This window comes from Nuphar pumila, chromosome 2 (assembly GCF_984573655.1).
Source record: "Nuphar pumila chromosome 2, dmNupPumi1.hap1.1, whole genome shotgun sequence".
Classification (NCBI taxonomy): domain Eukaryota; kingdom Viridiplantae; phylum Streptophyta; class Magnoliopsida; order Nymphaeales; family Nymphaeaceae; genus Nuphar; species Nuphar pumila.
In genome coordinates this window covers 129557915-129570152 of record NC_143250.1, presented here as the reverse complement: position 1 = coordinate 129570152, position 12238 = coordinate 129557915, and the positions used below count along the sequence as shown (strand labels likewise).

The 12238-nt window shown below is 35.1% G+C and overlaps 1 protein-coding gene across 2 annotated transcripts in view; it reads right to left on the bottom strand.

Annotated features, from left to right (window-relative positions):
- Positions 1 to 12238, bottom strand: part of APG10 (Aldolase-type TIM barrel family protein) — a 58454-nt gene that overhangs the window by 28395 nt on the left and 17821 nt on the right. For both annotated transcript variants that reach the window (XM_089996810.1, XM_089996809.1), the window contains exon 4: positions 552 to 637. In XM_089996810.1, the coding sequence (XP_089852936.1) occupies positions 552 to 637 (86 nt within the window). The remainder of the gene's footprint in view (positions 1 to 551; positions 638 to 12238) is intronic.

The window sequence follows — 12238 nt, the reverse complement described above, 5'->3', positions numbered from 1 at the left end:
AAACCATACTTCAATTAGCTTAATTGGATTTAGCAATTAATCCAAAATGATAATTCGCTCTTTGTGAACTTTGGAACGAATCAAGCCAGTGAACAGATAAAGAAGACCTCATACCACCAAAGCTGTTGCTAACTGATACTAAATGTTAGCAACAGTATGATTGCTCAATTGTCTTCTAGATGTTTGATTAATCAGTAAACAACCAAAAACACATCAATAGGCAGGCCTATATTCATCGTGACATGGAAAATTCATATAAAAAAATTTGTGTACTTTTGCTTGTGCGAGACAAAGGACATGAAAGAGGCATTTCACATTTATAGGCCCCAGGACATTTATCAGAAATAATATGTCAGCATATTAAATCAGAGTATATCTCATCAATTCATTGAGTTTGAAAACAAGCCACTATGGCATGAGAGAGAGTTAATCAGTTAAACACAAAGAAGTTGCCTATAAAAATTGGAAACAAGAATGACATTCAAATTTCAAACACAAAGAGATTCCCTATCAAAATGTTGACACAAGAATATGTCAGCATTCGCACATACCGAAGTCACTATCACATGGCTGGCTCCTTCATCAATATAACTCCGAGCATTGTTTGAAGTGATCCCACCACCTACTTGTAAACCACCTAAATATTGCAAACAATAGTTAGTGCTTAACCATTGACATTATGCTTCAATATAAAAATATATATTTTTTATTTGCGTAATGAGGTGGAAGAATCAACTTTTGACCTCTCTTGATGCTGCCCTTTCTTTAAATGTTGTTCAAATTAATATGGAAAAATTTGTCTTTGCACACTAAGGATACAAATCATATTAAACAGAATATGCTAGCACTCTAGAGGTGTATTTGAGAGCCTCGGATCTCACCACCCCTAGGAACTTGAGATCCTACCATCTCAGAGTTAAAATATATGTACGTACATATATGTGTGTGTGTGTGTGTGTGTACAGATTTTGTCTAATTGCCCAATAGGGGTATTTCATCTTTTCACATAGTTGTTTCTAGAAACAACTATTTTTCTAGTTTAGGAATTTACATTTATTCATATGTATTTTTTGCTTTTTTATTTTTATTTTTTTATTACATTGGAGCCCCACCATAGAGTCGTTGGGGCTCCAATGGTCACAAATATGACCGTTGGGAGCTCCCAACGACTCTATGTGGGAGCTCCCAATACTTCAATAAAGTTTTGCATTCTTTACTTGTTGGCTTTGCCTTGTTTAAGGCTTTTGTATTGTCCCATTGTGGACTTCTTGCTTGTATGCTCCTTGCACCTTTGTGCTTGTCCATTATTGGACTTAGTTGATGTTTTTGTATCCTTGAGTTATATTTTCACATACTTCATTACATGGTATCAGAGCAAGGTTGTACTCTTGGTCTTGTAAAAGGTGACCATTGAAGGATTATGATTCGGGAATTTCTTTCATATATCTTGCTCTTTTTCTCTCTAAGCCACTATGGAGAATGAGCATAAAATTAATCTCTCCTTCAAGTTGAATGGCACCAACTATATGATGTGGGCATCTGCCATGGAGAATAACCTTAAAGGCAAAAAAGCTTTGAGGATACGTGATGGGCTCCATGTTAAATAATATGTAATAACCTAGGCTAACTAGGAATTATCTTTTTCTTTATTTTAGTTAGAATAGTTTAGTTAGAATAGGACTTTGACTCTCTTTTTTTACATTTTTAGCTTTTTTACTAAGTCAACTTTTTTACTTAAGTCAAAAAGCAAAGAGTCATTGGACTCCCAACAGCTCTATTTAGAGTCGTTGGGAGCCCAACGACTCCCTCCTCTAGCCTCTTACTATGTGTATAAATATGGGGCTTCGCCCCCTTACAATGTATGTATTTTTTTAGGGTGATTCCCAATCAATAAAATATATTTTTTCCTCTTGTTGTTGCATACCTTTTTTTGTATATTTTGTATGAACTTTTGTGGTTCTTGTGAGTAATCTTTAGTTGGAGCTATTTGAAATTTTGATTGGTGGTGATACAAGGACTCATCTTCTTGCATGGTATCAAAGCTTGGTGATCAAGCTAAGTTTTTGTTGATGCATCGAGAAATGTGCCATTCAAAGTTTGAAAAAGAAGTGAAGTTCTTTTCAAGTGTACGTGAAATCGTGATCGTGTAAAAGCTTGGAAGCTTGGAGGAGCACTCGTACTCATTATTCATGGTGGAGTACTCATTATCCTCACTTTCATCTCTTCTCTTCTTCTTTCTTATCTTCTTTATTTTCCTTCTCAAACCTTGTAAAATGGATGACAATGATAATGTCACCATTAAACCCATTAAGCTCAACGATTCAAACTATGTTATATGGGCTTCAATTATGAAGCACCTTATATGAGGAAAAGGGTTGTGGGGATTAGTGGATGAGACTCATTTGGAACCTAAGCTAATCCTACAAAGATTGAAGGTGAGAAAGAAATACCTCTTACGGAGGTTGAGAAAAACAAAGTCATTACCACTTACTAAAAAAAGTGAAAAGAATGGAGAATGAGACATGCCAAAATTATGTTTTGGCTCATTAGTAGTGTAGATATCAAAAAATGTTCAAGTCTTGCAAAATTTGAACATGCAAATAATGCATGAGATTATCTTAAGAGAATGTATTCTCTTAAAGACATTGCACATGTGTGCAATTTACAAGACAGTACGAAATATGGTTCAAGGGGACAAGAGCATTAGAGAGTACTATAATAGCTTATCCGAATTATGGGAAGAGTCGCTCTTCTTAAATCGAATGGGCATTATCCAAAAGGCATAGGACTTCATCAAAACCAAATAAATACGGAGGATTTTTTTCAATTTATTAGTGGATTAAGATCAAAATTTGAATCAACCAAATCTGTTCTTTTTTATCGAGGGAAGGTTCCTTCAATAGAAGATACAATAGAAGAATTAAGCATGGAAGAGAATAGGCGCAAGAAGAGAATCTCCAAGTGTGATGATGACTCAGTTCTAGCCGTATCTAGACCAAAAAACTATGTTCGTACCTGCAAACCTCCATACTATGGGAAGACAAATGATGAAAAACAAGGAAATGAATTTGAAAAAAAGAAAGTCATTTGTTACTATTGCCGTGAACCGATGAAAACTTATTGTCCAAAATTGAAGAAACCCTATGAGAAGAAGGTTGCCTCTGTCGAACCTCAACAAGAATCAAACGAACTATCCATTGGAAGCATGTCCTTAACACAATTAGTGGAGGCACTTCAACCTCTACTCAAAGGAGCATCTTCATCCACTGGAGCCGCAGTCTCTTCCGTCGGCATCTCGGATCTCGGTAAATCTCTTTGACTCATTGACTCAGGTGCCTCTTTTCATATGACACCAAACATTGATATGTTATCCGAATGTCACAACTCAAGTGAATCAAATATTTTTACCACCGATGGAACATCTCTTAAAATCAAAGGAATAAAGAATTTTGAAAATATTTCTCAAAACTCAAAAAAAAATTGTATTCCACAAATTAGATATATTCTTAAACTTAATCTAAATATTTTATTTGTCTCTCAATTATCTGACCAGGGATATAATGTTTCATTCTCTTCTCGTGGTTGTCGAGTGCAGGATCACCAATCAGGGAAGCTGATTGAAGAAGGCCATAGAGAAGGAGGCTTATACTACATAGATGTTTTGAAAATACCCAAGAATACTATGGTACAAGAGACTTGGTCATCCTAGTGTATCCAAGATCCATTTTTTTCCAAAAATGAAAATTTTTTATAATTTAGAAACCTTTACATGTGAAAAATGTATTCTTAGTAAGATGGAAAGATTACATTTTCAAGAAAGAACCTTTGTCTCTTCTCGACCACTTGAGTTAATACATTCGGATGTGTGGGGACCCGCACCTAGTATATCAGAAGAGGGTTTTTATGTATTATGTAATTTTCGTAAATGATTTTACAAGACATACTTGGATCTATTTTCTTAAGCATAAATCTGAAGTTTTCTCACACTTTCAAATATTTCATAATCTAGTCAAAAATCAATTTAAGAATGATATTTTAATCTTTCGCACAAATTCAAGGAGAGAGTTTTTATCGAAAGAATTTAAAGATTATTTGAATATATATGGCATTACACATCAAAGATCATGTCCATATACCCCTCAACAAAATGGTTTAGCAGAAAGAAAACATAAACATATTATAGAAACAACAAGAACCTTACTTATTACACACTAAGTACCAAAGATTTTTTGGGCCGAAGTCATTCTAACTGCAGTTTATCTTATTAACAGAATGTCATCCTCTTCATTAAACAATATATCTCCTGTTGAAAAGCTTTTCAAACAAATTTCAGATTATTCTAGGTTAAGAGTTTTTGGGTGCAAGTGTTTTGTTTTTTTTGACAAAAAGGATAAACTCTCTCCTCATGCTATTCCTTGTGTTTTTTTAGGATAAGCAAATCACCAAAAAGGCTATAGATGTTTTGATCTTAAACCTAAAAAATTATGTGTCAAGAAATGTATCTTTTTTGAAAAAGAGTTTTTTTGAGAGTGAGAACTCTAAGGAAATAGATGAGTATTCTTTTTTATTGGACTTAGTTCCAAAGATTAATGAAGGTGATATTGATAAAAGTCAAGAATATCAAAATGACATGATAAGTACAAAATCATTTCGTGATAGTCAAGATTTATTCAATACTCTAGGCGGGGTAATTTAGAACAACCATGTGCTCTCGAAAAATATACTAAAGAACAGGAACAAATACCAACAAAAAGGTCATCTAGAGTGTCAAAAGTCCCCGAAAAAATTGTCCTACGAGTCCTATTCACCAAAATATCAAGCCTACATTGCCTTAATATACTCCTACGTAGAGCCTTCTAACTATGTTGCAGCAAAGAAACAGTCTGAATGGGTCAAAGCAATGACAACAGAATTAAATGTCTTAGAAAAGGCAAATACCTGGACTATTTAAGATATTCTGCCAGGCAAAAAGCCTATAGGTTGTCGATGGGTATATAAAGTTAAAACCAAGAGTGATGGTACTCTTGAGAGGTTTAAGGCCCGATTAGTTGCCAAAGATTATTCCCAAGAGTATGGAATAGGCTATGAAGAGACCTTTGTGTATGTCACTAGAATGACCACAGTTAGAACCTTAGCAACTCTTGCCTCTGTAAAAAAATGGCATATATATCAAATGGATATCAATAATGCATTTTTCAATTGAAGCTTAGCCGAAGAAGTATATATGGAACCACCACATGGCATTAATATTCCTAAAGGAAAAGTTCTTCATTTAAATAAGGTTTTGTATGGTCTTAAGCAAGCCCCAAAATCTTGGTAATAACAAATTTAGTCAAGTTATGCTTGATTTTAGTTTTCAATTTTGTCTCACTGACACAACTTTGTTTGTTAAGAATTTTGATGCAGTAATGTTATCCTTCTCCTCTATGTAGATTGCATGATCATCACTGGAAGTGATAAATAGGGAGTTGACAACATTAAAAAAAAATTCAAAACAAACTTTGAAATAAGTAATTTGGGATTTTTAAAATTCTTTCTTGTTATAGAAGTTGCTTATTCCTCTAGAGGCTATTTGCTAAGTCAATCTAAATTTGCTCTAGATATTATTGACAGATCTGGTATCTCAGATGAAAAACATGTCGACACTCCCGAAGTTGTAAATATCAAAATGAAGATTAATGATGGAGAACCACTTAAAAATCCAACACCTTACACACAACTTGTCGGGGCACTGTCTCATCTCTCCATTACAAGACCTGACATTGCGCATGTCATTCACTCAGCAAGCCAATTTCAGCATGCTCCTACCACTGTTCATATGGGAGTTGTTTTACTTATTATTAGATATATTAAAACATTCATTTTTCGAGGACTTTTCTTATCTGCTTCTTCCTCCTTAGATTTAATAGATTATACTGATGCATATTGGGGAGGCGATCCCAATAATCGACACTCAACTATTGGTTTATGTGTATTTTTAGGTGATCATTAATCTCTTGGAGATGCAAGAAGCAACAGAAAGTCTCCCTCTCATCAACTAAAGCCGAATACAGAGCTATAGCTACAACCATTATGGAAGTAGTCTGGCTAAGGCGCTTGCTTCATGACATGGTTGTTCAGAGTACACAAGCATCATGACTATGCTGCAATAACAAAAGTTCTATTTACATTGCCAGCAATCGAACCAAGCATATCGAGATGAATTGTCACTATGTACAAGAGGAATTTCTACACGACACCATTGATCTTCCCTATGTTTCTTCAAAATATCAATTGGCAGATTTTTTTACCAAACCTCTCGTGCCTCCTCGATTTCACTTTCTCATGGGCAAACTTTCGGTTATCCAACCGCAAGTTTAAGGGAGAGTGTTAAATAATATGTAATAACCTAGGCTAACTAGGAATTATCCTTTTCTTTATTTTAGTTAGAATAGGACGTTTACTTTTTTTTTTAGCTTTTTGACTTAAGTCAAAAAGCAAAGAGTCGTTGGACTCCCAACGGGTCTATTTAGAGCCACTGGGAGCCCAACGACTCCCTCCTCTAGCCTCTTACTATGTGTATAAATATGGAGTTTTGCCCCCTTAGAATGTATGTATTTTTTTAGGGTGATTCCCAATCAATAAAATATGTTTTTTCCTCTTGTTGTTGCATACCCTTTTTTGGGTATTTTGTATGAACCTTTGTGGTTTTTGTGAGTGATCTTTGGTTGGAACTATTTGAAGTTTCGATTAGTGGTGATACAAGGACTCAATTTCTTACACTTCATTCTGGAACCACAACTTAAACTCACCAAAATGAAAGGAGGACAAGAAAAGGCTCTAGAGAGAAATGCTCGCACCAAAGCTCTTGAAGATCACCAATCCAAGATAGAGGATTGAAAAAGTAAACATGCAAAAATCCTTGCATGGTGTATAAACAATGTGGAGCTCAATATATGCGCCAACATAGCCAAATTTCGCAAGGCAAACGAGGCATGGTTTTTCATGAAAGGTATATATACAGAAAAAGATCTTGCAAGACAATTTTTTCTTCAAAAAAAAATATGTATCATTAAGCAAGGGGACATGAGTGTCCGTGATTATTTTAGCACTCTTAGTGCTTTATGCGATGAACTATCTCTTCTTGAACCCAAATGGGTTGATAATGAAGATATTGAACTAAGAAGAGAGCAAATGGAAAAAGAACACTTTTTTCAAGTTTACATAGGCTTAGGCCCGAATATGACCAAGTTAGATCTTTCGTCCTTCATAGATCTAAGCCTCTTTAGAAGATGTCGTTACCGAAATATACCAAAAGAAAACTCATCTTCGTATGATAAAAGGAGGAAATAAAGTGTTAGTCGTATCCAAGCTCAGCAATCACGTAAAAACTTACAAAACTCTACACTTTGGGAGGCAAAATAGCTATAATAGAGGCTATAAGGTCATTTGCCATCATTGCCATGAACCGGGTCATATACGGCCTAATTGTCCCAAGTTATATGAAACCTCAAATAACAAAGTTGCTTTCGTTGAAGAAACTGCGCCAAGGAAGGAAGAATCAACCAAAGGAAAGGATTTTTTTTCGCTTGCTCAATTATTGGAAGCACTTCAAATACTACTCAAATCCCCATCCACATCGGGTGTCACAATTGCCTCACCTTCACCTTCAGGTATGTCTTCTTGGATCCTTGATTCGGGAGCCTCTTTTCATATGACACCTCTTGAGAATGGTCTATTTGACTTATGCACTAATTCAAAAACCATGTTTTAACTGTCGATGGAACATCTTTACAAATTAAAAGTGTTAAACTTTAAATTGTTCTAAAAACTTTTTTGCGCCAAAAGTATGAGTTGTTCCACAACTAAATTTAAATCTTCTTTTCGTTTCACAAATTTCCGATCATGAATGTGGAATCTCCTTCTCATCTAAGGGTTGCACTGTGCAGGATCTCCAGTCTGGGAAGCTGATTGGGCAAGGTCATAAGAAGGGAGATCTCTACTAGATGAATTATTTAAATCTTCCTATCAACTCTTTTTGTAATTATGTCCAAGATAAAAATATTGAAACTTGGCATAAAAGACTTAGACATTCAAGTTTCTCTAAGATGTATCTTTTTCCCTTTAGGAAAAAATTTTGTAATGAAAAAAATTTTGCTTGTAAGGATTGTATCTTTGGAAAAATGAAATTCACTCCCTTTCCAAATAGAACCATTTTCTCTAAGAGGCTTTTTGAATTAGTGCATTCGGACGTTTGAGGACCTTCTCTGATCATATCGAAAGGAGGATACTCTTATTATATGACCTTTATTGATGATTTCACAAGATATGTGTAACATCTTGTGTTTTAGTACTTAGTTAAATTAGAGATTTTTGAAAATTTGACGAAGTATGAAAGAAAAATCGATAAATGCTCGGTATAAGGAATATGATATCTGAGTCTAGGCCTAGCTCAGGGCTCATTAACAAGACCTAAACTAACCAACTGAAAGGTGATAAAAAGTTTTATTTTCAACCTTTAAATTCAAGCAAAATTTGGGTTAAATTCAGGCAAATTTCGAAAACAAAATTTAAAGTATATACTGTTAGATACGTCTCAAAATTCTGAGCCCAACGGTATTTTACTTTTCTGAAGTCGGGCTACAGTTAACCCGAAAATCGCAATTTTTCAAAAAAGGCCCGCCTTGACGGGCTGGGTCCGGATTTGGATCGGACTAGATTCAATCTATATGGTCCAAATTAATATAGATTTCGACTCAGTCCAAGACCCATATTAAGTAGAATTTGATCCAGCTTAAAAATCCAAATGGATTTTGGATAAGGATCCAGATCCAATAAGTTATAGTTTTAAAATCAGAATAAAGGTTTAAATTGAAGATATTTAATGTTAAAAAGACTCCCAGAAAGATAAGGTACCCTTTGGAAATTTTTGGGTAATTATTAATTAATAAATAACTATTAATTATTTATTTATTATAAAAAATTTAAGAAATTCAAAAAATTATTAGATAAGGGTAGCTAGGGTTTCTAGAGGAATCCATAGCTACTATGAGATAAAAAGAAAGTAAGTAGTGTAAACAAAAAGTAAGAAAATCAAAAGAAGTAAAAAGGAAGGGGTTTAGAAAAGTCAAATTGGAAAGAAGGGTGGAGAAGGACCCCCATATGGGAAGTCCTCTCTCCAACCCCCTTTAGAAGAAGCTAGAAAAGGGAGGGGGGGGGGGGGGGTCACCCCCTTAGCGGCCTATTATAAAAACCTCAACAAAAAAAAATAAAAGAAAGAAAGAAAGAAAGAGGAAAAGAGAGAAAGGAAGGAAGAGTTTTCCGGCCTTCCGACGTTTTTCAGTCTTCTTTTTTAAGTTCAAAGCAAGGTACGGGTTTTCTCTCTTGATTTGAATGGGTAGGATTAGCATGGAATAGGTTCATGCAAGATTTTGTTGAAAAGAAAAGAATGATAGAAGAAAAGAAAAGGGGGAAAGTGACTTTGATTTGAATATATACATATACTCATATTTTGGAATACAAGATATTGAGTATATCGTATAAGTATGCACACACACACACACACACACATATGTTATTATACACATGGGAACCGCCCCCTAAAGGTTGCAGCCATGGGTTGGGTTCATATTTGACTCAAACCAGGGTTGCCGCAAGCCCAGTATATGTGTAACCCTCCATATGCTGGCACGGGACGGACTGCACATCGGCCGAACCATCAAAGTCTGGTTTTGGACCAGGTCTGATCCAAAACCAGACTGGTTGTAAGGTCTCGACTGTCAAAGCCAGACACATGATTAGGTCGCAACTGTTTGCGCATGTAGTGGTAAAAGCCAATATAATATATATATATATATATATATGTGTGTGTGTGTGTGTGTGTGTGTGATATTGAAAAATCTGGTTTCCTTGGTGTTTTAAAAAAAAATCTAGGGTCAAAACCAGTTTTTGGAATCTGTGTTTTAGTTAGTTGTAGGTTCATTGAAAATTCTGTTTTGAATACCTTCTCTAAATGCCAGTTGATTCATCTTAGGGCCTAAGTGTTAATCATGCAATAACTGAGTATGCTGTTAAGATCTAACTTTGAAAGGTCATTTCAAGAATGCCAGCAGATTTAGTTTCCAACTAATGAATGACACTTTACCTGGAATCTTGTAAACCCCTTTCACTTCTGATGAGCAGATTTATTTACTGATTGTCAAGCCCAGCCCAACATAGGTTGGCTGGGCAAGATGTAAAACGCAGAGAAACTGGAGACTGTTAATTGGTGAAACAGTCCCAGCCAAACAGCAAATCGGCTGGGCAGTGCTATGCCTGTTAAGCCCCAGCCAACTGCATCGGCTGGGCACTGTATGTTGATGACAAAGCCCCAGCCGATCGGCTGGGCAGCATCAAACAGAAACATAAAAAAATATATGGGCAGATCTGCAACACTGGTATAGGCTAGACAGAATCATATTCTGTCAGGAATCACACAGAAACATAGAAAAAATAAAAAAATATGGCAGGTTCAAGAATCACATAGAAACTAAAATAAAAAAAAGGACCAGGCAGTTCACAAAATAAATAGTGAATATGCAAGGTAACATGAATGCTCAGGTTAAATACTCATGCCTATGAATGTTAGAAGTCCATAATGGCCCACGTTAAGTGCTCATGTTCATGACCAGAACCACAAGCACATGCAGTCTTACATATATGTGCAGATTTACAAGTATGATCGGATTTTATGCTCGTAGATATGCATGCTAGATGTCTAGAATTACATATGTAAATGCTTATAATTATGTTCGGAATTTCATATGTCAAATGCACATAGTTATGTCCAGATTTACATGTGTAAAATGCTTATGTTATTTTCAGATTTACTTATGTTAAAAATTTAGTGTTTATGCATGCGAATGTATAATCATGTGCATGTGTTTTATGCAGATTTTGCATGTTTATGTTTGTTCAGCTCTTGCATGCTTATAAATAGACTATTACGCACGCTTGCATATGAGCATTGGACTGTTCATATGAGACTATCAATGTTGTTGCATGGGTTGGACTCGGTGGGTATGTGTGTTGTACCCCGAGCTTGCCAAAATGGCAAAGAAATTGTTGGTTATGCATGATTACGATATTTAAAATGTAATGCTTACATACTTATGCATGAAATGAAAACATGAACCCTGAAATTGTGTTTGTTGTTGCATTCGCATGATCACACATATGTTTGCATATTGAGCATGAGATGAATCATGAAAAGAAAGGTGTATTTTTGCAATCATGTAATCATATACATGTGAAATTTGTTATTCAGATACAATCTTATTTGGTGTGTGAATGTGCATTTGAGAGTATGTTGAGTGATTGCATAAGTGGCATACTCATTGTGGTTTTTGCATTATGTGCATTGGTGGTCAAAAGTGAACCACTGTAGGTCGCGTGGGCCTCAACCAGGTGCTGCTCCATGTTTAGTTTTTATGCATCGCAAAAATCAATTTAATGTTTATTGAATTTTGAATTAATTGCATTATTTCATGTTGTAACGGGATGAGGTCCCATGATGAGTTTCGTATGTTGAATTGTAAAACAAATGTTGTCGTGTTTTGCATGTTGATTTGCAAAACGAGTATTGTGAAATAAATCATTCTTTTGATAAAAAGATAAAAAAAGGAAAATTGTGTAATTAATATTTTTCTTGGATATTCCTTCTTTAGTGTGGGAATCTTGGATTGTAGTTTTGAAGAATCGTAAGGATACTAAAACTCTGTGTGTGTTTGTGCCCCTGAACCCAACTAGGTGGTTCACTTCCTGGCTACGGTTTTAGGGAGATTCCGTCATTTTGCCTGAAGGTGTTATATAGATACAGCTAATGTTATTGGTATACCAAGAAAGTGGCATTAGTGGATGCTGATTTCCCTAATATCCTGACATTAGATGCTTAATTCTAATGTTTCGATGGATGGTGTTGAATCCTGATATCGGTCGAGGGCCAAGTGTAGATCCCAATAATAAAAAATAAAATTGTGGGTTAAGCTACAACTGGGAACCTAACTTGAACTCAAAAAATTGTTGTGCCCGTTTTTTAGTATCCGCAGGTTTTAATGAAAATGGAACTAAAATTTTGTGCATTTAATAGGGACATGCAAATAAAAGAAAACTCTGATAATAACTTAATAAGTTATTCATGCATGTGTATTTATTCTATGAATATTTACTATTCTGCATTACATAATGCATCTTTACTGCTTTCCTACTTGTGATATATTCT